Consider the following 24,871-nt stretch of genomic DNA (forward strand, 5'->3'; position numbering starts at 1 on the left):
CCAGGAACCCCCACCCAACCCCACAACCCGCCCGCAGTCCATTCCCAGCTAGACAACCCCCACCCCAGCCTCCCCCCTTCCAGTCGGATCCCCCTCCCGCCTGGCCGGGTACCTGAGGTTGACGGGCACCAGCCGAAGGGCAAGGCGTAGTTCCCGGGGGGTTCCCCTCGCTTGTAATAAGCTCTCGCGCCCCGCGTTGGTGGCAGCGGACTCGCAGCTATCAGAGGCTTGAATTTAGATCTTCGCAAAGTAGCTCTGAGAAGGGGGGTGAGTTCAGGTTGTTTGGGGAAGGAGGGGAGCAGAGGCAGCCCCCCTTTTCCTTCCCCTCCTCAGGAGGAGAGGTGGCCGCGAGCCTGACGAATTGGTGTTAACTCTGAACCCTTTACTGACAACGTCCACCCATCCAGCTCCCCCCTCACGCAGCACGTTCGAACCAGCCGGCCCTGTTTGGTCCGCTAACACATGGCGCCATCTGGGTGTGTTAATGAGATAACGTGGGTGCCCCCACCCACCCCGATGCCCACGTAGAGCGGGTCCCGGACTCACGCTTCAGTAGCAGGAGGTCTTGAAGCGGGCACAGAGGCGTTACTCGCAAGTCTCCATTGTGTTCATTTCCACGGGGCGCCAGCACACGCTCTCCTTTAATGCCTTGCACATAGAAAGAGGGTAGCCAGCCCTGCCCTGCCCCACATGCCCTAGAGGCGCAGAGGGAGGGCCCTGCTCCAGCCCACTCCTCAACTCTGGCACATCCTACCCCACCCAGAGAGGGCAGTGCGAGGCTCCATCACTCACCATCACCATGTCGGCCTTCTCCATGTCCCCCTGCGTCTGCCGGGGGGGAGATCCCGTGCGCGTGCTCCCCTCCCCACTGCCGGTTTAGGTGGTTATCGTTACTATTTGGTAACCTGGCGGACAATGCATGGTTGGGGCAGGGAAGCTGGGGCGGCAGGTTCTCCCCCCAGCTCTGGAGGGACGTGTAGACTAGCGTTAGAGCAGGGGCTGGGCTGTCCCCCCTCCGGGGCGCGGGGCTCACCTGCTCTTCACTGCCCGTAGAAGCGACGAGGACGTTAGCAGGGCTCGGGATGTCCTGGAGCGGCAACCGCCCTGGTCCATGCCTTGACGTAGAGTGCAGGCAGCTGGCTCGAGGTCCACCAGCAGGCCAGCACCGTCCCCTCGGGGCACGTGTTTCCAGATTTGGGCCCGTAGTGTCACAGATCTGCAGGGTGTGGACCACAGGATCCTGGGCCCCATTCCCCGCCCCCAGCAGCCAGTCTGCCCTGGGGCCAGGTGGGAGCCAAGCGCCCCCTAGAGGGGACAGGCCCTGCCCATTTCCCCCCACCCCCTGAGCAGCCAGCCCCGCCCTGGCCCGGTGGGAGCTTTGGCGCCCCCTAGAGGGGAGAAGGACCCCTGCCCCATTCCCCGCCCCGAGCCAGCCAGTCCCCGCCCTGGGCTGGGTTTGGGAGCCGGTGGCCCCTATAGGGGACAGGGGCCCCTGGGGGCCATCCCCCACCTTGACGAGTTGTGGGAAGACGGTAGTCGCGCTGCAGCAGCCAGGCGGAGCGCTTTTGATGGAAGCAGGCCGTGGCGGGGAAGTTAGCGCCGCTGTTGGGCGAGTTTCCGATGTACCCAAAAGCGACAGGGACGTACTCCCACTGGGGGTTCAGGGAAGTCGATCTGAACCTGGGAAAGGGGAACGAGGACAACTACCACGATGCCGTGCGAGAGGAAGTGATGTCAGAAGCCACCGGGACCCACCTTCCCATGGGGACATGAATGTGCCACCCCTGTGAGACCACATCCCCATCATGACATCAGCACATGCCCCTAGCGAACAGGAGCAGGACCAACTCCCCTATGACGACATCACATCCTCCCCCAACCAGGACGCAAGCAGACCCTACAGCCACCCGTCCATTCATGACACACATCTCTCCCACTACAGGAATAGCAGGACCCTACAGCCTCCTCCATCATGACATTCACATCCTCCCTCTGGACAGGAAAGTAGCAAGCCCTACACTGACTCCCACCTACATCACATCCCCTATGACAGGAAGTAGCAGCCCTCCGCCCTCCCTATATGTCACATCCTCCCCCATAATGACATCCACATTCTCCCCAGGAGTAGCAGACCCTTAACAGCCACCTCCATCAGACTCACCCCCCCCAAACAGGAAAGTAGCAGACCCTACCAGCCTCCTCCATCATGACATCACATCCTCCCCAACAGGATAGTAGCGGACCCTAAGCCACCTCCATCATGACATCACATCCTCCCCCAACAGGAAGTTAGTGGACCTATAGCCACTCCATCATGACATCACATCCTCCCCTAAGGGAGGAGGGGGGCTTAGCGGCCAACCTGAACAGCTGCCCTGGGGCAGGGGCTGGGCGATGACCACGTGCCCTGGTTGTAGCTCGCCACGCGGCGTGGCCGTCAGGTTCGTGGAAGCAGGATGTTTCTTGCCGTGGTTATCTCCACAAGAATCTTCCCATGGGCGGCAGCACGGGGGCCTCCGTTCTCACATGCGGCCAAGGGGAGGGGGAAGGCGGTCACCATCTCGAAGCCCAGCCGCCCCTAGAGGGAAGGCTTTGCCCCATTCCCCGCCCCCCTGAGCCAGCCACGTCCCGCCTGAACCACCCCCCTAGAGGGAACCCGGTTGCCCCCACGAGGGACAGGCTCTGCCCCATTCCTGCCCCTGGGCTGGCGTGGGGCCGCACCCCCTGTGGGGACAGCCTCTGCCCATTCCCCGCCCCCTGAGCCAGCCAGTCCTGCCCTGGGTCGGAGGGGAGCGGTGCCCCTAGAGGGACAGGGCCCCCTGCCCCATTCCCCCGCCCCCCCCCCCAACCCAGCCAGTCTCCGCCCTGGGGCTGAGTGGGAGCCACACCCCCTAGAGGGACAGGCAGCCATCTCCTACTCTTTTCCCACCGTAAGGCTGGAGCCTAGGGCTGGCGCCCCTCAAGCAAGAGGGTGAATTTACCCGGTCCTCCCCCAGCTATCTCACTGTATGGGCCATCTCCTTCCCTCCTCCTTCCTCGCGTGCTACTCTCCAAGGCACGTGACGGGGGCTTTGCCCGATCCGACTCCTCCAGCACCTGGGAGCTGACAATGGCCTGAGACTGCCAAGAGTGTAAGGCGCCATACAGGATCTCAGCACCACAAGGACGTTCTGAGGACACAGGTCATGGGGGAGAAGGCTGGGTGGGTCAGAGCAGGGGGCGAGTCAGACTCCTGGTTCTCTCCCCGCTTCTGGAGGGATGGGGCTGGTGTATAGAGCAGAGGGCTGGGAGCCAGGACTCTGCGTTCTCTCCCCGGCTCTGGAGGCAGTAGGGCTGGTGGTAGGAGCAGGAGGGGCTGCGGACCGACTCCTGGGGTTCTCTCCCCGGCTCTGGGAGGTGGGGGAGTGGGCTGGTGGTTAGAGCAGGGGGCTGTAGCCAGGACTCCGGGTTCTTCCCCAGCTCTGGGAGGCGGAGAGGGGCTGTGGTTAGAGCAGGGGGGCTGGGACCAGGACTCCCTGCGGTTCTCTCCCCAGCTCTGGGAGGGTAAATGGGTGCTAGTGGTTTAGAGCCAGGGGGGGCTGGGACTGTTGGTTTATCCCACACTCCAACGAGTAGAACCCCCTCTACGCGTGCGACATGCAGGACAGAATTCCTTTGTTGGGAGGAAGTGATGGGACACTTCTGGGAGCTCATGGGCAGCCATTTCCTGTGACATCACTATCATATCCCCCCAAACAGGAAGAGCGGGGCCCCTAACCCCTCGCATGAACCTCACACACATCTGCTCCCAGACAGGAAAAGGTGGGACCTATGCCCCCCTGGATGACATCATCAAAGGGCCAGACCAACACCCATGACACACTACCCAGCCCCGACAGGAAGAGCAGACCGACGCCCCACTGAATCGCGGGTTCCCCCCCAAAGGCACGGGCCCCCTTGTGTGGAACGCTGCTGCTGGGGTGGGGGCCTGGAAGTGGGGAGCTCCACCCCTACCCAGCGGGCTCACGTGTGCTTTGCCCCCAGCACCATTGTGCCGGTTTTGTGGTCCAGCTAAGATTTACCTTGCCAGCCGGTGGTGGGCCGGCCCCATGTCCTCGCGCTCCTCCACCAGGATGTGCATGGGTCGTCGCCGCGCAGCGCTTCACCCCCACGGCGGTTCCCCAACCTGCGGGATGGAAGCAATGGTCTACTGCCCCACAACTCCTCCCCACCCCCCGGATCAGACACTGGGCCGCCCATCCTCATGCCCCCTGCCACCCCCCAGGCCAGACCGCTTTCTGTGATTGGGCCCGGCATTCCCACTCCCCACCCCAGACCAGACCGCTGGGCCCCCCATTCCCACGCCCCCTGCCCACTCCACCGCTCCAGACCAGACCGCTGGGCCCCATAAACCCACGCCCTCTGGCCCACTCCCCCCAGACCAGACCCTGGGCCCCCCATTCCCAGCCCTTCTGCCCACTCCCCCCCCAACCAGACCGCTGGGCCCCCATTCCCACGCCTCCTTGCCCACTCCCCGCTCCAGACCGCAGACCGCTGGGCCCCCCCATTTAACCCACGCCCTTCCTCTCCCTCCGCGCAGACCAGACCGCTGGGGCCCCCTATAACCCTGCCCACTCACCCCTCCAGACCGACTGCTGGCTCCACATCATGCACACCCCCTGCCCACTCCCCCGCCAAGACCAGGACCGTTGAGCCCCCCATTCCACGCCTCTGCCCACTCCCCCCCCCCAGACCAGACCGCTGAGGCCCCCCATCCACGCCCTCTGCCATCCCCCCCCCAGACCAGACCGCTCTGGGCCCCATTTCCCACGGCCCCCCGCCCACTCCCCCCGCAGCCAGACCGCTGGGCCCCCATAACCCACGCCCCCCTGCCCCACTCCCCACAAGACCAGGACCGCTGGGCCCCCCATTCCCACTCCCCCTGACCCACTCCCGCCCCCCCTCCAGACGCAGACCGCTGGGCCCGCATTTCCCATCCCACACCTGCCCTCTCCCTCCCCCAGACCAGACCGCTTGGCCCCCCAATAAACCCACAGGCCCCTGCCCAGCCCCTCTCCCCAAGACCAGACTGCGGGCCCCCATAACCCACGCCCCGCCCTCTTCCCTCCGCCAGACCAGACCGCTGGCCCGCTATAACCCCTGCCCACTCACCCCTCCAGACCAGACGCTGGGGCCCCACATCCTGACACCCCCTGCCCACTCCCTTTCCCCAGAGCAGGCCCACGGCCCCCCATTCCCATGCCCCCTGCCCACTCCCCTCCCCCCAGAGCAGATTTCGCCCCCAGCTCGCCTCTCCGCCACGCCTTCAGTAATCAGACCGTTGGTGACCCCCAGCCTCTCCTACGCCCCCACCTCGAACCAGATCTCTGGGCCCTCCTTGCCCACTCTGCCACCCCACCCAGAAAGACCAGACCACTGGGGCCCCCCAACCCCATGCCCCTTGCCCACTCCCTGCCCCCGGGGAACCAGACCACTCTCACCCCCCTCCCCCAACAAGGAATCAACCAACAGGCTCCCATCCCCACACCCTTTCCCCTTCCCCTCTTCTGGGACCTTACCACTGTGGCCCCCCAAGTCGCTTGCCATCCCCCCATACACATTCCCCGCCGCCCTCTCCCCCAACCCTAGGACCAGAACTGCTACCCCCCCCGGCCTCTGTCCCACTACCCCCCACATGGGCCAGACCTGCCCCCCCCCCACACACACCACCAGACCAGATCACTGGGCCCCTCCAGCTCCACATCTCTTGCCCCCATGGACCTCTGCAGCCCTGCATTTCCCCTCGGATCCCCCGAGCCCCACAGCTCCCCGCCCCCCGGCGCAACTCACCCCCAGCCTCTCCAGTGAGCAGCCGATTATTCTGTTCTGCAGCGTGGCCTTGCGGCCGCACCTCAGGAGCCGGCGGCCACCAGCCAGGTTGGCCTTAGAGTGCAGCTCCAGCAGGGAGGCTGAGCGCCCCGTGCCGCGCTAAGGCACCTCGGAAAGGGCAGCAGCGTGGTCAGCCCCACGTGGAAGGAGCCGACCACTTTTCGTCCAGCTCGTCGGATCTTCACCTGCGGGGGCATGGCACAGGTCACCGAGCACCGGAGGGGAGGATGCCAGCCCTAAATCAGAGGTCAACGAGCCATGGCGGGGGTATGGGAGTCTGCTCCAAGGTCAGAAGGTCACCAATCAACACTGTGGGGGGGAGGGAGAGAATCGGTTCCAAGGGTCAGAGCTCACCGAGTGACATTGGCAGGATCAGCTCCAAGGAGGGGTCATGAGCAAGGGGGGGCGGAACATGAGTGTGCCCCCACCCCAGAGCCAGCTGAGCACAGCTCCCCACAGTCCCCAAGAGGAAGCACCTGCTGTACCAGCCACCATAAGCTCAGACTCACCCCGACCCCCCGCCCCGGTTGATGGGGGCTGGAGCTAGTGATGCTAGCTGGGCCAGACTCCACCCCCCTCACTCTTGGAAGCGTGGGGCGGGTGAGACTCCCCCCCCACCCCACAGTCAATACCTTCAGCCCGGGGGTAAACTACTCAAACACTCGTCGGCCTTTCAGCTCCTTCATGCTAGACAGATGCCGTGGCTGTTAGCGCCACGCGCACGGCCGGCAACCCGTCGTCCTGAAGCCACGTTCTTCCGCAGGCTGCTGTGGACGCGGTGAAGCCACGCCCGGCCACTAGGTGTGCGGGGGGAAAGACGTGGCCATCCAACAATTGGTGCGGACGCCAGGTGGGGCTCTCCCTGGCACAGGGCGGAGTTAGGGGCGCTTGTGGTGGCAGGGGCTTTCAGGCAGGGGGCAACTTCTCCCCTGGCAAGCCGGCTGGCCCCAGACAAGCACTAGGGGTGCAGTGGGGCGGGCTCAGCAGGGGGCGCTCTACCCCTCCCCCCCCCCACCCCCCCCCCACCCCCAATTACCCCACCCCCCCCAACCCCCCACCACCCCCCCAACAACCCCAACCGGCCAGCCAGGTGGGGCTGCTACTGACAGAGACCCCGAAGTCAGCAACAGCCGATTGCAGCCAGTCGGGGTGTGCGCAGGGGTCTCTACCTGGCGCGTGGACTGGGAAGATTTCTCAGTGACATTGCTGCGTCACATGGCTGTTTGTCCAGGGACCCGGTGGCGCTGTGATGGACACTGGAAGCACTGGCCGTAGAGATCCCCGACGGCTGTAACCTCTGTGCGCGCCGCCAGGGAGAGCGAGCAAAGGGTTACCGGGCCGCAGCCTGCATTAACACCTTATTACCCCCCCCCCCGTCCCATCCAGTCCAATGGACTTCATCCAGGTCTGGTATATTTCCCCCCCCTGTCAATGAGCCCATCCCACATCAGTATATTGCCCTCTGCCACAAGCCAATGGGCCCATCCAGTTCCCCCCACCCAGACCAATGGCCCATCCAGCCCATATAGTCCTCCCGACCCTTGGAATCAGCCCAGGGCCCATCCAATCCGCTCCCCGGCCCTGCGAACCAATGGGCCATGCAGTCCCTGTATATTCCCGCCCCCCCGCTCAGATTCATCCAATGACCCATGGCATGGCGGGAACACACTTAGTCCAATCGACCCAATAGGATTACCCATGGGGCGGAAAATCAGCAGGCCGGATCAACCAATAGGCCCCACCAGCCCGGATCACACCATTTGGGCCTGTTCTGGGGTGGTGGGGGTGGGGTGACACCGGTCCCAGATCAGACCAAGAGCCCATTGCTGGGGGAAACACAGCGGGCTGGATTCAGCCATGGTCCCACTGCTGCGGGGAGCACAGTTGCGGCCAGTCAGACAAGGAGCCATTTGAGGGGAGAGGGGGGACACACCCGGGCGGATCAGACCAGAGCTGTCCGTGGGGGGCACAACACCGGGCCGGATCGAGACCAAGAGGCTGTCCGTGGGGGGCCACACCGGCCGGATCAGACCAAAGAGGCCCATTGCTTGGAGCGGAGGGGGGGACACAGTTGGGCCGGATCAGACCCAAGGGCGATGGCCGGGCAGGGGGACCACAACGGCCGGATCAGACCAAGGGGCGGTTCCGTGGGGGGCTGGGCGGGGACTCACCCTTTGGCGGGGGGCAGCCGAGAACAAGCACAGCCCTGAGTCCACGCCTTGATGAAGATAGTGCAAGTCCCCCTTGCCGTGGCATCATAGCCCGATGCGGGAGCCTGTGCGTCGCGAGTCCAGGTCGCAGCCATTTGTTGCGCTGGTTTGCCGTCCTGCATGATGGCTGTTGCCGCTGCGGGGGAGGTGGAAGGGGTGGGTCGAAGAGACACGTCCCACCCCCCACAGGGAACCCAATTGAGAGTCCCCCCCGTATCCCAAGCCACAGCCCTAACCCCCCCATATCCAGCTCCCCGGCCCCGGCCCTGCCTCTTCCTGGGCTGGCCCCCAAAAACTCACCGGAGGCCCCCTCCCCCCCACTCACCTTAAGCCATCCAGGTGTCGTATCGATGTTCGTCATGATGTTTGGGAACTCCAGGTCTTCGGCCCGTGAGTAGATGGCGGTGACCCCTGCCCATAGGGGTCCAAGCCGTGGGGGCTGGAAGGTGGGCCCGAGGGGCCGCCCAGCCCCGGCCTTGGCTTGCACATTTAGTCCCTCCGCTGGTCCTCGTGGCTTGCGGTACACAGCCCAGCCTCTCTGGAACTCACTGCCCGGCGCTTCTTTAAAAGAGTAAGACACCAGCGGAACGGGCTCTGCACCGTGACAACCCACCGTTAACCGAGCGAGCGTGTTCTCAGGGCGCAAGTGAAGTGAGCCCCGCTCGTTGAGCCCACGTTTGATTTCCCATCCTTAAAGTGGGTGAGGCCGGAGCGCTGTGCTTGGCTCTTCTACCCGATTCATTTTCATACCCGTTGACCTTGCGGTTGCAGAAAAATTTTGGGCCACATGTTGGCCTTTGGTCTTTCCATCCGGCCTCCCTGATACGCAGTAGGTCGACCCCTCAACCGGCTTGAGAGCGACAGCCATAATTTTTGGAGAGAATAGACTCGCCACTACACGTTTCCAGTTGAGTCACCAGGTCCTCTAGATGCGGATGTGTGCCACTGCTGGATGCAGGCCACTCTTGGGGCGGGGCGGGAGCTCAGGCTCCTGTTCCCTTGTTCAGCTAATCTGGCTCCATAGTTTCACCCGGAGTAATACCCAGGGACCTCCCTCGCCCGCGTCGGCTGAGATGGACAGGAGTTTGAAAATTCCGAGACCCCGCCATCCCCCTAGCGCGCAGTCCTCCTGGGGTCCGAGGAATTACGGACCAGGAAGTTGGAGGCTCCCCTCCCGTCATCTGCCCTCCGCCCTTATGCAACCGAGACCAGCTCCGACCATTCTTCTATGACGATCTCGTAAAAGAGTTATCGCGTCCCGGAAGGGCCTTGCAGTAGAGACGTGTCTTGAGAGCGCGACGCGCGCCTGCGTGGGAGACGGGAGAGCCATGAAGCCCGGGAGGGGGCAGCCCAGGGGGGTGGTGTGGGGGCGGGACAGCTGCCACACACACCGACCGGTTGGAGATGACGATGGCGTCGTTGAACTCGCTGCGGCAGTTCTGGCGCAGCGCCGTGCGGCCCGCCGTTGGTGATCACACCGCGTTGGCGCCGTGCAGCTGGTGAAGCGCAGGTCACTCACGAGGCCGTGGACGAGGGGCTGCTGGCGCAGCTGGTGGTTGCCCTCCGACAGGTCGTCGGGCACGGGAGGAGAATCTGCGGGGCGAAGCGGGGAGGGGTGTTCCGGGGTGCACGGGGGCCCCCTCCGGCTGTAGCCCAGCCCCCGGGACACCCCCCTGGGCACCAAAGAGAACAGGATCCCCCCACAGGTATACGCCAGCCCCCGGATCCCCCAGCATCGAGATATAAGCCCCATCCCCCTCCCAGTTCTATCCCAGCCCTGGGACAACAGCCCTGCCCCAATATCCCAAACCTAGGGCCCCCCAGCACCGAGACATGGCCCATCACTCACCACCCCGGAGTTCTATCCCAGGCCCTGGGACCCCAAGCACCGAGACATGGTACTTATCCTGTCCCACCCCAATATCCAAGCCCCCCAGGACGCCCCAGCACCGAGACATGGCCCTATCCGTCCCCCCACATATCCCAGGTCCCCCAGGCACTGAGACATGTCTTCCCTGTCCCCCTACCTAGATGCCAGCCCCTCCGGGAGCAGACATGTCCTTGCGACCGCCCATCCGCCCCCCCCCCATCCCCCAGGCCCCCCCGGCTCACCCGTGTCGTCGAGGATGGTGGCCTGCGCCGCCTGCCCGTACAGATCCACCACGGCGTAGACGTTGGGTGGTACGTTCCAGGCGGCCGGCCCTTGCGCCACCCCATTGACGAAGAAATGCAGCGTGCCGTCCTCTTTGCGAACCACGCCCACCGTGTCGCCTGCCTGGGGGGGGCAGCAGAGGGGGTGAGGGCACTGCCCTGGGGTGTGGGGGGGGACAGGCTGCCCCTCACCCCGCCCCCCGGCACCCAACTCACCTTGAGCCGGTCCAGGTTGTGCCCGTATTCGTCCAGGATGGTGGTACCGTTGTGCATAACCCCATTGCCCGTCATCATCCAGGTGCCTGGAGGAGAGGGGACAGTCACACAGCTCGCCGTTAACCTGCGGAACTGCCTGCTGCAGGAGCCGGGGACCAGCTCAGCCGCGTGGGGCTGTCAGCAGCCTACGAGGCACGACCACTAAACCCACCCCCCCAAGTCATCAGTTAACCCGGGGAACTACCGACCTGTCTGCCCTGGGGAGAGGTTAACCTGGGGAACTACCCACCCATCTGCCCTGGGGGGAGTTTAACCCAGGGAACTACCTGCCACAGGAACCAGCTCAGCCACGTGGGGCCATCAGCAGCCTACGAGGTACGACCACTAACCCCGCCCCCCCAGTCATCAGTTAACCCGGGAACTACCCACCCGTCTGCCCTGGGGAGAGGTTAACTCAGGGAAAGGTTAACCTGGGGAACTACCCGCCACAGGACAGGTACTAGTCTGCTTGGGGAGGGAGTTTAGCCCGGGGAACTACCCGCCACAGGGTGCAGCCACTAGCCCTCTGGGCAGCAGTTAATCTGGGGAACTACCCGCTGCAGGGCAGACTGCCAGCTCCTGCTCCAGCCACGAATTATCCCGGGAACTACCAGCTGCCAGCACCCCCAGCCGGCAATTAACCCCGGGAACTACCCACTGCAGGGCACGGCTGCCAGTCCCACTTGGGGGGCAATTGGGGGCCAGGACTCTCCCAAAGGGAGCTGGCCACCTGCTGGAGGCAAAGCGAGGATGGAGCCAGAGCCAGCCGCTGGGTGTTATCCCCCCTCCTGCCCCCATGGGGCGCCCGGACCTGAGCGCAGGTTGGTCATGGTGGAGGGCAGCTGCAGGTAAGTGGGGTTGTGCGTGGTCACCCCGATCTCGATGGAGCCTGCCCACTTGTCCACCATCTTGTCGATCCGCACCTGGAAGACCTCGTTGTTACGCAGGGCCCGGTTGCTAAGGACGACCCCGTGGTTGAAGTCGTCCGTGGCGCTGGGGAAGACAGACGAGTTAGCTCGGACATGAGCCACCGACCCCGGCGCCAAGATGCGGCCACCTCTGGGGTGGGGCGGCCGGTTACCCAGGGACCCCTCGCCCGGCGCTGAGATGCAGCCACCTCTGGGGCGGGGCGGCCGGTTACCCAGGGACCCCTCGCCCGGCGCTGAGATGCAGCCACCTCTGGGGCGGGGCGGCCGGTTACCCAGGGACCCCTCGCCCGGCGCTGAGATGCAGCCACCTCTGGGGCGGGGCGGCCGGTTACCCAGGGACCCCTCGCCCGGCGCTGAGATGCAGCCACCTCTGGGGCGGGGCGGCCGGTTACCCAGGGACCCCTCGCCCGGCGCTGAGATGCAGCCACCTCTGGGGCGGGGCGGCCGGTTACCCAGGGACCCCTCGCCCGGCGCTGAGATGCAGCCACCTCTGGGGCGGGGCGGCGGTTACCCAGGGACCCCTCGCCCGGCGCTGAGATGCAGCCACCTCTGGGGCGGGGCGGCCGGTTACCCAGGGACCCCTCGCCCGGAGCTGAGATGCAGCCACCTCTGGGGCAGGGCGACCAGTTACCCAGGGTCCCAAACGCCCGGCGCTGAGATGCGCCCATCTCTGGGGCAGGGCAGCCGGTTACCCAGGGCCCCCTCGTCCATTGCTGAGATGCAGCCACCTCTGGGGCGGACTGGTCGGTTACCCAGGGACCCCTCGCCCGGCGCTGAGATGCAGCCACCTCTGGGGCGGGCCGGGAGGTTACCCAGTGACCCCTCGCTTGGCACTGATATGCAGCCACCTCTGGGGAAGGATGGCCGTTACCCAGGGACCCCTCGCCCGGCACTGAGATGCAGCCACCTCTGGGGCGGAGCGGGAGGTTACCCAGTGACCCCTCGCTCGGCACTGAGATGCGCCCACCTCTGGGGCGGGGCGGCTGATTAAAATGGCACCAGAGTAAACCCTGCCTGCCAGAGGAGAGCACCCCCTGCTGAGCCCCCCGCTCCGCCCCCTACCTTGGTCAATGCCGTTGATATAGAAGTGCAGAGCGTTGTTGGATTTCCGGGTCAGGCCAATGTGATCCCCCTCCTGTGGGGACAAGTGGGGGGCAGTTAGGGGGAGCTGCAGCCAAGGAACCCAATGAGGGGGTGAGGGCAGAGGTGGGATGATGGGGGTACAGGGGGATGAGGGAGGTGCAGGGATACAGGGGGCCGGGTTTGGGGGAGCTTGGTTCGCACGAGGGGTGCAGGTGTACGGGGATCCCCTCACCCGCAGAGGGCTGGCAATGGGGTTTCAGGGCGCCCGCAGGGGGCGGCTATGGGGAGCTTGGGAGCTCACCTGCAATGGGGTAGCTAGGAGGGTTTGGGGGGCCAGTGGGATCAGTCACGGGGGGGCTCTCACCTGCAGCTCGTCCAGGCTGAATTCGCAGTATTCCCGCCGCGTCCCTTTACCGTTGGTTAGGATCCCGCAGCCGCTCATCATGATCGTGCCTGGGGGGGGGGCGGGGGTGTGGGCAGGGGGCCTCCCGTCAGCCAATCAGCCACAGGGACCCGCACCCCAGGGACACCCCCCCCCGCCTATTCAGTTCCTTCTTCCCCCCAAATTCAGCCATCAAAGGAGCTGCACAGGCGTGCAGCAGGGGGAAACTGAGGCACAAACCGACATAGGGACCCACCCCTCCCCAAGACGGGGATAGAACCCAGGCATCCTGGCTCTAACCCACAGACCCGCCCTACCCCAAGCCAGGAGAGAACCCAGGACTCCTGGCTCCGAGCCTTCCCCCAGTTCTAACCAACAGACCCCCACTCCTCCCCCAGAACCAGGGAGAGAACCCAGGCGTCCTGGCCTCCCCCTGCCCCCGCAGGCAGGTACCGGAGCGCAGGTTGGTCATGGTTGCGGGGTACTCCAGGCTGTTGGGGTTGTGGGTCGTCACCCCGATTTCGATGGAGCCCGACCACTTGTCCACCAGCTTGTCGATGCGGATCTATGGGGCGACAAGGGTGGTGGGTCAGGGGACTCACCGCTCCCCCAGCCAGCCCCCCAACCCCACCCCCTGCTGTATTTCTCCCCCTCCGGGTGTACCCCAACTCCCTCCCCTCCTGCCCCAAAGCCCCTGGGTAATGCCGCTGCCCCCTCCCCAAGACTCACCCCCTGGGCACTCCTGGCCCCACAGCCTCACCCCGCCGCTCTCCTGCCCCATCCCTCCCCTACGTGCTCCCCTCCAGGGCACCCCCACATCGGCAGGCGCCCCCGTCCTCACTACCACCATCTGTCACACAGCACCCTCCCCATTCCCCAGTTCCCCATACGCCCCAACATCTCAGAGCATCCTGCCCCCCATGCCCCAGTTCCTTGTACGCCCCCCAACATCTCAGAGCATCTGCCCCCCCAATGCCCCAGCCCCCCTATATCCCAACCCCTCGACTCCCATCCCAGTCCCACCCCAGACGTAGAACACTTCATTGTCCAGTAGCTGGTTCCCCATGACCATGCCGCAGCCCCCCCAAGAACCCCACCCCAGCCCTCAGTGTCTGGCTGGCCAGGACCCCCATTCACAATCCCCCCATCTTCCTCCCAGCCCCCCCAAGAACCCCACCCCGGCCCTCAGTGTCTGGCTGGCCAGGACCCCCATCCACAATCCCTCCATCTTTCCCCAGCCCCCGCAAGAACCCCACTCCGGCCCTCAGTGTCTGGCGGGCCAGGACCCCCATCCGCAATCCCCCCATCTTCCCCCAGCCTCCCCAATAACCCCACCCCAGCCCTCGGTGTCTGGCTGGCCAGGACCCCAATCCACAATCCCCCCATCTCCCGCCCAGCCCCCCCCCCCTCCCAAGAAACCCCACCCCAGCCCTTGCCGGTCTGGCTGGCCCAGGACCTCCATCCACTAACCCCCCATCATGTTCCCCCAGTCCCCGCGGACCTCAAACACCTCATGATCATTTAGTGTCTGCTTGGCCAGGACCCCACCCCAGCTCCATGTGCCACTGGCCTGGCCCCCACCTCGAACATCTCGTCTGTCAGTGTCTGGCTGGCCAGGACCCCCCCTAGCCCCCCCCTGTTCCCCCACAGCCCCCCAATCCGGCCCCCCACATCGAACATCTCGTTGTCCGCAGCAGCTGGGTTGGTCCTGACCCCACCCAGCCCCCCGTGTCCCCCAAGCCGGCCCCCCACCCGGTCGAACATCTCGTTGTCTCTCAGCGTCTGGATGGCCAGGACCCCACCCCTAGCCCTCCCACCCCCATGTTCCCCCAGCCCAGCCATCCCGGCCCCCACCTCGAACATGACTCGTAGTCCCGCAGGCGGCTGTTGGTCATGACCGCCTAGCCCCCCGTGTCCCCCCAGACCCCCACCTCGAACATCTGCGTTGTCCCGCAAGCGGCCGGTTGGTCATGACCCCGCCCCAGCCCCCCGTGTCCCCCCAGGCCCCACCGCTCGAACATCTCGTTGTCCCGCAGCGGCCGGTTGTCATGACCCCGCCCCAGCCCCCCGTTCCCCAGTCCGGCCCCCCACCTCGAACATCTCCGTTGTCCCGCAGCGGCTCTGGTTGGTCATGACCCCCGCCCCAGCCCCCGTGTCCCCCCAGCCCCGGCCCCCAACCTCGAACATCTCGTTTGTCCCGCAGCGGCTGGTTGCGTCATGACCCCGCCCCAGCCCCCCGTGCCCCCAGGCCCCCCACCTCGAACATCTCGTTGTCCCGCGCGGCCGGTTGGTCATCACTAACGCCGTGTTGAACTCGTCCAGGGGCGCGCCGCTCTGGACCGTCTTGTTGTTGTTGCTGAGCTTGATGAGGGTCCGTCCACTTCTCGTGGAAGAGCAGCGCGTCGTTGGAGGTGAGGGGGCGCTCTTCCCCCGCCCGGGGGCCCCTCGCCTGGCGGGGGGCTGCCCAGGCTGACGCTCAGCAGGCTGCCGTTGTAGGCTGACAGGATGGCATTGCTCACACCTCCGACAGCTCCACGCTGGAACAAGCCTGGCGAGGACGGTCTGGACGATGGTCCAGGGGTGGGCGGGGGGGGGGACAGGAATCAGGGATGGACGGAAGGATACGGGGGAAGGGAGAACCAGGGACGGACAGAACGTATGTGGAGGAACCAGGGATGGATGGAAAGATGCGGACGCGGGGGTGGGAGGGAGAGGAATCATGGACAGACAAAGCGGGGGCGACGGGGGGGGCGGGGGGGCAGGAAACAGGGAGACAGACATGGGGGGGAGGGGAACCAGGGATGGATGGACAGATGCGGGGGATGCGGGAGGGAGAGGAATCGGGGACAGACAGATGGGGGCAGGAACCAGAGACAGACAGACAGACATGGGAGGAGGGGAACCAGGAACGGACAGACAGACATGGGGGGGAAGGGGACCGGCGACGGACAGGTTAGGGATGGGCTCACACTCGGGAGCCTGAGTCTCCTCGTTCCTCCCCGTCAAGCCCTCTGGGCCCAGATCCACCACCCCAGGGCTAGAAGGAGGGAACAGCCCACACCGGGGAAGTCCCGCCCCTCTGGAGGCGGGAACAGCCCACACCGGGGGAAGTCCCGCCCCCCCAGGCTAGGAGACAGGGCCAGGCCAGCTGGGGTCTATTTGAAAGCCTGACCCAGCAGCACCGCCTTCTGCCCCGAACTCGACCTGGGGCCCTAGCACCAGGCCACCGCTCAATTCATGGGCAGGGCGGACACGCCTCTCTCCACGCACCCATCCCACCATGCCTAGCACCCCCGCTGGGAGCGAAGGCTTCTGGGTAACGTCCCGGGCAAAGCTCGATGGGACAGGCCCGCCCGGGGGCTGCACCGGCTCAGCGGTCCGAGCCCGGCTCGCGCTGCGGGAGTGGTGTAGACGGACGGGGGTGGCGGTCGGGGTCACTCACCGTTCTCAGACTCCAGGCTGTTGGGGAATTTATCCGGGCGACTCTGGTTACGGGGCAGGGCCAGGGCTGGGGAGAGAAACACAAGGAAGAGAAGGGAAGCCAGTGTTACACCCCTCGATCCCGACCTGCTAGCCCAGCCCTGCCAACGCCCCTCACTCCCGACCCACAGCCCCCCACAGCTGTGCCCCCCAGTTCTGCCAGTGCCCCTGACTCCTGCCCCACAGTCCCTGCCAGCGCCCCTCACTCCCGACCCGCCGTCCCTGCTAGCCCAGCTCTGCCAATGCCCCTCACTCCTGACCCACAGTCCCGCCCCCCAGCTCTACTGGTGCCCCTCACTCCAGACCCGCAGCCCCTGCCAGCTCAGCCCTGCCCCTCAACTCTGCTGGTGCCCCTCACTCCAGACCCACAGCTCCTGCCAGCCCAGCTTTGCCCCCCCCCGCTCTGCCAATGCCCCTCACTCCTGACCGACAGCACCCTGGCCGGAGAGGCGCAGAAGGGGGGGAGTATTGGGGCCGGCCCAGGCTGCAAGACAGGGCTTTGCCGAGGCGTGGCGGTGGGGGGGGGAGCATTGGAGCCGAGGATGCGGAGGAACAGGCTGGGGCTCTGGGTAACCAGAACGGACCAGAGAGACACGGGAACCGGGTGGCCATCGGGGTTTCTTTGACCCTCTACTCCTGCGGGAATTTGTGCATCGTTACAGACATCCTGGCCGAGGGGTATTTGGCAAATAAGTTACCAAAATAATTGAAATTGGTGTGACTCCGCAGCGTTATTTTGACAAAACATTTGCAGGATTTTAAAATATGGTGCGCAGGATTTTTAGCCTTTTGGCGCAAGATTCACCCAGGAACAACCTCTAAAGCAGAAGAGTCACACCCCTAGGCACAAAGGGGGCACGTTTAAGGGGCCGGGCAGCCTCCAGGCTCAGCACTGGCTCCGAGAAGAGGTGCCCAGGAAACGAGCCAGACAGGACCCGGCACTTCAGCCTGTCAACCGAGGAACACAGCCCGGAGGTTGGGCTCCGCCGCCACAGCACAGGGGACATCAATACCAGCTGGCAGAGGGGATCCCCCAGGTCGCCAGTGCCAGCAAGTGAGGTCTCTGCAGCCAGCCAGAGACATGCTTGGCTGACCTAGCGCTTGCGAGATGTACGGACAGGCGATACCGAAGGAGATTTGCGTCTACACTGAAAATGACGTTCTTCGAATCCAGGAATGAAGACGCCAGGCAGGAGAAAGCAGCCGCTTCTCTCTCAGTCCGGCTCCAGGGTCACCTCGGGAACGTCTCCTTGGATACAGAGCCGGCAGCTAATTGAGATTGGGGCGCTGGCAAGGAAGGAGCCCCCAGAACAGCACGGGGCGCGTGCTGTTTGCAAGTGAAGACAACAGGTTGGACGGGGGGTGGTGGTTAAGCGGTGGTTTGGAGGGGGACCCGGAAAGGTAGGGGGGGCCGGTTCTGTGAACACTGGAGCGTCCAGCAGACACCCTGTGGGGATAGTGGTTTGGGGGGCGGGGGGCTGGTTCTGTGAACACTGGAGCATCCAGCGGACACCTCGTGCGGACGGTGGTTTGGGGGGGACCCGGAAAGGTGGGGGGGGGCAGTTCTGTGAACACCGGAGCATCCAGCGGACACCCCGTGGGGACGGTGGTTTGGGGAGGGGGCAGTTCTGTGAGCACCGGAGCGTCCAGCGGACACCCCGTGGGGACGGTGGTTTGGGGGGGACCCAAAAAGATGGGGGGGGCCGGTTCTGTGAACATTGGAGCGTCCAGCGGACACCCCGCTGGGGAGGTCGGGGAGCGCCTGTCGCTCGCAAGCCAGCGGGGCCAGTTGCGTCGGCTGTGGAAATCAGGGGGCCGACCCGCCATAGACACACATGGGGCACTTGTTAGTGGGGTGCCCCCGGGAAGCATCCCCACACTCCGCCCTCCTCCGCCCCATACTGCCCCCAATGACCCCACCACACCCTACACCCCACTCAAGGTCCCCCTCCCCCCCATACTGCCCCCAGGGACCCCCCACATCCCTCCCCACACTTCGTCCCGACTCTTGGGCTGGCGGAAAAGGAGGCGTCCCTCCTTCATCTCCCGTGCCTATCTCGCTCCCGGCTCGACCGGCACCACGGTGACTGCGGTTCATTGCCGTAGAGAGTCCACCACGGCCCAGACGCGGGGCGGTGCGGTGGCGGCCACGCCGCAGTCCTGCCCGTTGACCAGAGCCGCAGCTTCCCCGGCGGCCGTCCGTGAGCCCACTCCGGTCGCCTCGCCAGCTGGTCGAGGCCGGCCTACTCTCGAGGATGAGCGCCCGTCCGCCAGCACGGCGCAGCCGAGACGATCACGAGCCGCCCTTCATGCCCGTGCGCGCTTGGGAAGTCCAGGTGGTCAGGCGTCCGGCCCGTCCCCCGATCTCGATGGAAGCCGCTCCACGAGCACCTGGGCGTGGGGAACGGCAGGAGTCAGGGCCGCCCAACGCCCCCCACTCTGCGCCTCGGCAGGCCCCCCCTTGCAGCAGGACCCGGCCCCAACGCCCCCCACCTTCTGCCTTCTCGGCAATGGGCCCCCTGTGCAGCCAGGACCGGCCCCAACGCCCCCATCTGCGCCTCGGCAGGGCCCCCCCCCCCTTGCAGCCAGGACCGCCCCAACGCCCCGCCGACCTTCTGCTCCTCGGCAGGGCCCCCCTTGCGCCAGGACCGGCCCCCAACGCCCCCCACCTTCTGCCTCTCGGCAGGGGCCCCCCTTGCACCGGACCGGCCCCAACGCCCCCCACTCTGCGCCTCGGCAGGGCGCCTCGTTTCTAAGCGCTTGGTGGTTGAACAAAACCCGAAATCTCGCCTGGCTCTGCACTATCTACCCCCCGCCCGGTGTGCTCGGCGCTGCGCCCCTCCCCCCGCGCCGGGGTGCTCGGCTGCTGCGCCCCTCCCCCCGCGCCGTGTGCTCGGCGCTGCGCACCTTTGCGGCGATAGCTCGCCCCGCCCCTCCCCGCGTCCGGGGTTGCATCGGCGCTGCGCACCTTGCGCATGCGCCCCGCCCCTGCCCCCCGCGCCGGGTGCTCGCGTCTGCGCACCTTTGCGGTCGAGCGCACGGCGAAGACGCGGCCCAGGCCGCACGGCTCGCGGGCTCTGGCACAGCCCGTGGTTTGAACTCCTTGGGCCCGTGCTGGACGCGCGATCGCTGCGGCCCCCTGCGAGAGCGTCACAGCTTCCCCGTGCGCGGGTGCAGCGCCCCGCCCGCGGCCCGACATGCGCCCCCCGCCCGCCGGCCGCGCTTTAACGGCAGTGCGCCGCTGGCCCCAGCGCCGCCGCGCTTTACGCAGTTGTCGCGACTCCTCTTCCCTCAGCGCTACCCCGCACTACGGCCAGCGCCGCCGCCGGCTTTACGGGCGGTTCGTCGGACTCCTCTCCCACAGCCTACCCGACCGCTTACCCAACCTGCCGCCACGCTTTACGGCAGAAGTCGCCCAATCCTTCGCCCACCAGCGCTTCCGCGCTTTACGGCAGCGCGCGATCCCCTCACACAGCGCTACCGCGCCATTACGGCAGCACGCCGCCACGCTTTTACGGCCAGCTCGCGACACCTGTCAAACGGCTACCGGCTCCTTTCAGACGGCCGGCCGCGCTTTATTGTAGCGTTCGGACAATGGTCCTCGCGCGACGATCTCGCTTTACAGCAGCGTCGCGCTGTCCCGCGAGAGAAGCACTGACCGCTGCTCCCGGCAGGTTGATGGCGCTCTCCGCCGCTGCGCCTCGGTCTTACGGCACCAGTGGACGCGGGCGGGGGGCGCTTTTACGGTAGCGGCGGGGCCCTTTTCGCTTTTACGTGCACTCGAGGAACAGTTCCATCCACGGGCGACTCGCTTTACGGCCAGTGTGGAATTGCTTGCCAGCCGCTGGGCTTTTCACGACCGTGATTGGACGGTCGCGCTTACTGGCACCTCGAGAACCCACTCACCACAGACCAGCTTTTGCGACGCACGATGAGGGAGCGCTTTACTGGCAGCGCCGTCCGGTTGCTTTCTGGCAGCGTGGCATTTACAAAAAAGATTAGGGGGGCTTTGAGTCAGTGCACGCTTTACGTTGACACGGCGCACGTTCTGTTGCTAGGGCCGCCTGTGAAACAGCCCATCCCCGCACCGCCTCTCCCACCTTGGACGGAGGGGCGATAGCCCTTTGTTTTACCGACAGTGTCGTGCTCCAACCGAACTAGGATGTTTTGCTTGACGCAGCGTGGCCACAATAACTTTGTCCCCTCTCTTGCAGCTGTTGCCCCGGTTACGGCGCATGGCGGGGCTGGGGAAGGGGCGTTGACGCAATGGAATGATTAGCCCCAATGACAGCGAATGGAATAGGAATTGTCCGGGGATACTATCAGAAAATGGCTAATTAGTGCCATCCCGTTGGTGCGGTTTTTAATTAGTGCAAATGGACTGGTGCAATTCATCTAATGGGCAGAATTGGTGCAAGTATAAATCGTGGCAAAGAAATATTAATGCAAAGTGTTTAATTGAAGCTGCTTGTTGAGATAGTGTGCAAGCAACACTTTTAGTGCCAAGGAATGTGGTTGCGACACATTTAGTGCAAGAGTGGCCCTTGACCCGCTTCCCGGGCCGTGTTTGCCCAGCCCCTGAGGTGGATTATGTAGTCTGCCCTCCGACATGAATCACATGGAGGCGCAACCAATTTATTCCGGATTAAAGCATGGGACCAGAAAAGGCTTGGTCCGGATCGACAGCCGTCAAGAACGGGAGGAACGCAGCACTGGCCCTTGCCAGTTTTGATCGGGTAGCTAACCGCCCTGGGACCTTCGTCGGTGCGCTCCTCCCCGAGGCCCTCCCGAGCTGGCTGGCTCCGCGCCCTTCGAGCGGGAGCTCCTCCTGACCCCTCTCCCGACGAGGTGGGGTGCCGGGCCCTCCCACGGTGGGCTGCGCTCCGGTGCGCCCGTTCCTTCCCATTCCCGAGCGGGCTGAGCTACCTCGCGGCCTCCCGGCCCTGCCCCGGGTCCCCTCCCCAGGCGGCTGGGCTGGGCTGGTTCGTGCGCCTCCGGTCCCCTCCCCGAGGCGGGGCTGGGCTGGGCTCCGTGCGCCCCGGCCTCCCCTCCCCGAGGCGGGGCTGGGCTGGTCCGCTCCGTGCGGCCCGGGTCCCCTCCCCGAGGCGGGGCTGGGCTGGCTGGGTTTCGTGCGCCTGGTCCGCCTCCCCGAGCGGGGCTGGGCTGGTTCTGCGCCCGGGTCCCCCTCCCCGAGGCGGGGCTGGGCTGGGTTCGTGCGCCCTGGTCCCCTCCCCGAGGCGGGGCTGGGCTGGGTTCGTGCGCCCCGGGTCCCCTCCCCGAGGCGGAGCTAGGCTGGGCTGGGTTCGTGCGCCCCGGGTCCCCTCCCCGAGGTGGGGCTGGGCTGGACTGGACTCCGCGCCTCCCCGTGCGCCCCGGGTCCCCTCCCCGAGGCGGGGCTGGGCTGGGTTCGTGCGCCCCGGGTCCCCTCCCCGAGGCGGAGCTGGGCTCCGCGCCTCCCCGTGCGCCCTGGTCCCCGCCCCGTGCGCTCTCTCCTCTCCCCCCCACCCCGTGCAGGTGTCGGTGCCTCCTTGCGCGGCTCGCTCCAGGGCTGCTCTCGTCTCTCTCCCCGAGGCGCTCGGGTGGTTTCGGAGCCTTCGCCGGGCCGGACCGGGCCGGGGAGCCCGGACCTCAGTGGCTGGTTCTCTCCCTCCATCCAGGATGACGGTGAAACTGGACTTCGAGGAGTGTCTGAAGGACTCTCCCCGGTTCAGGTGGGTCTGACGCTCGGGCGGGGGGGCCGGTTCCGGTCCCGTTTTCCCCCCCCGCACTGGTCTCAAACCTCCCCTTCCCCGGGGCAGCTTGTGCGCTTTTACGCATCTCTTCGTGCGCCTGGGGCGCTGGTGCCAAGCCGTGCCGGGGCGGGAAGGCAGGACGGGTGGGGGGCTGGTGGCTCCCCGGCTCTGTAGAGGGGGGGTGGAGCAGTGTCTCCTGGGACCTGGCCCTCTGTAAACGCTGGTTAATTTTTTTTCTGGCTGTTCCCAAGCTGGTTTATTGTGGGGGGCAGGTTGAGCTGTTGGGGAACCTCTCAGCCAAACAGCCCCCCCAATTTAATCTCTCGGGGGGGGAGTCTGGGGGGCTGGGAGCCATCTCGGGGTGAAATCGGGGGGTGATCTGTCTTAGGGAGGGGTACTGGGGGGCCGTGAAGTGACCCCCTCACTTGCCCCCTGTGCCACCCCCCTGTCATTCTCCACTCCACCTCACCCCCCGCCACCTCTCCAGGTGTCCCCCGCCGGCACACATTATCCATTCTTCTGCTCTTCCCTGCCCCCCCGTGTCCCCTCTCCCATACAGCCAGCACCCCACTCCTGCTCATAACACATTTCCTGCGTGTGTCTTCCAGACGCCAGTGAGCCCACGTGGCGTGAGGTTCCCCCCCACACACACACACACACACACGCACACCCTGAAGCAAGGGGGCAGGAAGCAGCCGGTGCGCAAGGTGCTGCGCAACCCGAAGGGCCGGAAACCAGAGCTGCAGGCAGGGAGGATGAGCAATTGGGGGCAGGGAAGACATGGCTCCCTCATGGGGATCTGGGACCCTGGAGACAGGGGACAGAGGGATGGACACACATGCCCCTCCCCCTCAAGGGGATCAGAGCTCTGGGGCAGGGGACAGAGGGACAGATACACACAGCCCCCCTGTGGGGATCAGGAGACAGAGGGACAGACACACACGGCCCCCCTGAGGGGATCAGGGCTCTGGGGCAAGGGACGGACACACACGGCCCCCCTGAGGGGATCAGGGCTCTGGGGCAGGCGACAGAAGGACAGACACACACAGCCCCCCTGTGGGGATCAGGGGACAGAGGGGCGGACACACACAGCCCCCCTGAGGGGATCAGGGCTCTGGGGCAGGCGACAGAAGGACAGACACACACAGCCCCCCTGTGGGGATCAGGGGACAGAGGAACGGATACACACGGACCCCCTGAGGAAATCAGGGCCCTGGGGGCAGGGGACGAAGGAACGGACACACAGGGCCCCCCTGAGGGGATCAGGGCTCAGGGCAGAGGACGGAGGGACAGACACACATGCCCCCCCCAAGGGGACCAGAGCTCTGGGGCAGGGGACGGAGGGACAGACACACACGGCCCCCCTGAGGGGATCAGGGCTCTGGGGTAGGGGACAAAGGGACAGACACACACGGCCCCCCCTGAGCGGATCAGGGCTCTGGGCAGAGGATGGAGGGACAGACACACACAGCCCCCACGAGGGATTCAGGGGACTGAAGGATGGACACACACGGCTCCCCCACGGGGATCAGGGCTCTGGGGCAGGGGACAGAGGAAAGGATACACACAGCCCCCTGCGGGGATCAGGGCTCTGGGGCAGGGGACGGAGGGACGGACACACACGGCCCCCCGAGGGGATCAGGGCTCTGGGGCAGGGGACGGAGGGATGGACACACAGCCTCCGCCCCAGGGGGCAGGGAGGGGTTTGTAGCCAGAGGCCGAGCATGGCTCTGTCCACCTGGCTGCATCCCCATGCCCTGGTGCCGCTTTGGGGACGGGGGCGTAGCTACCCCCTCCCGAAATCTGTGTCCCTCGGGGGGCATCCCTCGCTCTAACACACACACACACACACACGTCCCCCTTCTGTGTGCGTGTGCGTATTGAATCTCTCTCGTACACCCGCAAACACACACCATGTTCCCCTCGGGTGTGTCTCTCTCTCCCAGCCACCCCCCCTCCCCCCCCCCCCGTGCCCTCGATACCGCTCGGAGATGGGGCGTGCCACTTTCCCACCCCCCCACCCAAACTTGCCACTTCCCTCCCTCACCCTCCTTTTTGGGGGGCAGGAAGAGGCACGAGACCCCCAGTGCATGCTGGGATGGCTGAGCCATCTTGGCCCCCTGAACCAGCCAGTCCCCTGCCCTGGGCGGGGTGGAGGGGACAGGCCCCTGCCCCATTCCCACCCCAGAGAACGTGTCTCCATGATCCTCTTGCCTTGTGTCAGAGGTGGTTTTGCAGGGTTTATTTTCTTCCATTTCCAAATGGGTCCCGCCCTCCCCCTCCCTGTAACTGTGTGGGGGTTGCCAGGCGACGGGGGGGGTGACGGGAAGTGGTTGTGGGGCTGGTGAGGTAGCAGGGCCAGGCCGGAAGACGACCGCAAGGGAGACGAAAGGCAGCTCCTGGGTGGGGGTGGGGATGGGGCTGCCAATTACGCCCTGGGAAAAATACCGTCTTCGTCCTTGCAGACCCCGTCTGACCCCCCCGAGGAGCCCTGTCCCCTGACCCCATTGACCCCTGACACTCCTGAGCCCCCCCTCAACCCATGGGCCGCTGCCACCCCCTTCCGTCTGCTATCTTCTAGTGAGTCCTGAGTCACCCCACCTCCCCGTTGGCCCCCAAATGCCCCCCAACCGCTTGACCCCCACAGCACGCCCCACCAGCCCCACCCCTCCCTAGGCAGCCCCCCCCACTCTCCTGCCCCCTGGAGCCTATCCGTTCCAGCCCCCTGCACACCGGGACCCCAAATCCCGCTATTCCCGGCCGCCCATCTCTCTTTTTCTT

The 24,871-nt window shown here is 65.7% G+C and overlaps 3 protein-coding genes across 3 annotated transcripts in view; 2 read left to right on the forward strand and 1 right to left on the reverse strand.

Moving 5' to 3' along the window:
• The window catches only part of NEURL4 (neuralized E3 ubiquitin protein ligase 4), a gene marked incomplete at its 3' end in the record, with an annotated part of 28,958 nt that extends 9,401 nt beyond the window's left edge, over positions 1 to 19,557 (reverse strand). The window contains 20 exon segments of the mRNA XM_075071341.1: positions 1,511 to 1,680; positions 5,977 to 6,053; positions 8,404 to 8,639; positions 9,288 to 9,384; positions 9,470 to 9,582; positions 9,585 to 9,671; positions 10,191 to 10,353; positions 10,446 to 10,531; positions 11,296 to 11,586; positions 12,353 to 12,548; positions 12,861 to 12,949; positions 13,332 to 13,443; positions 15,136 to 15,158; positions 15,161 to 15,254; positions 15,256 to 15,318; positions 15,320 to 15,440; positions 16,317 to 16,386; positions 17,057 to 17,157; positions 18,460 to 18,601; positions 19,266 to 19,557. Of these exon segments, the coding sequence (XP_074927442.1) occupies positions 1,511 to 1,680; positions 5,977 to 6,053; positions 8,404 to 8,639; positions 9,288 to 9,384; positions 9,470 to 9,582; positions 9,585 to 9,671; positions 10,191 to 10,353; positions 10,446 to 10,531; positions 11,296 to 11,586; positions 12,353 to 12,548; positions 12,861 to 12,949; positions 13,332 to 13,443; positions 15,136 to 15,158; positions 15,161 to 15,254; positions 15,256 to 15,318; positions 15,320 to 15,440; positions 16,317 to 16,386; positions 17,057 to 17,157; positions 18,460 to 18,601; positions 19,266 to 19,557 (2,623 nt within the window).
• Positions 1 to 24,871, forward strand: part of SLC2A4 (solute carrier family 2 member 4) — a 197,339-nt gene that overhangs the window by 68,183 nt on the left and 104,285 nt on the right. The gene's annotated exons all lie outside the window — the stretch shown is intronic.
• The window catches only part of ACAP1 (ArfGAP with coiled-coil, ankyrin repeat and PH domains 1), a 21,430-nt gene continuing 16,114 nt past the window's right edge, over positions 19,556 to 24,871 (forward strand). The window contains exons 1-3 of the mRNA XM_075071342.1: positions 19,556 to 19,938; positions 22,016 to 22,069; positions 22,650 to 22,704. Coding sequence (XP_074927443.1) covers positions 19,556 to 19,938; positions 22,016 to 22,069; positions 22,650 to 22,704 — 492 coding nt within the window. The remainder of the gene's footprint in view (positions 19,939 to 22,015; positions 22,070 to 22,649; positions 22,705 to 24,871) is intronic.

Source organism: Chelonoidis abingdonii, chromosome 11, assembly GCF_003597395.2.
Source record: "Chelonoidis abingdonii isolate Lonesome George chromosome 11, CheloAbing_2.0, whole genome shotgun sequence".
NCBI lineage: Eukaryota > Metazoa > Chordata > Testudines > Testudinidae > Chelonoidis > Chelonoidis abingdonii.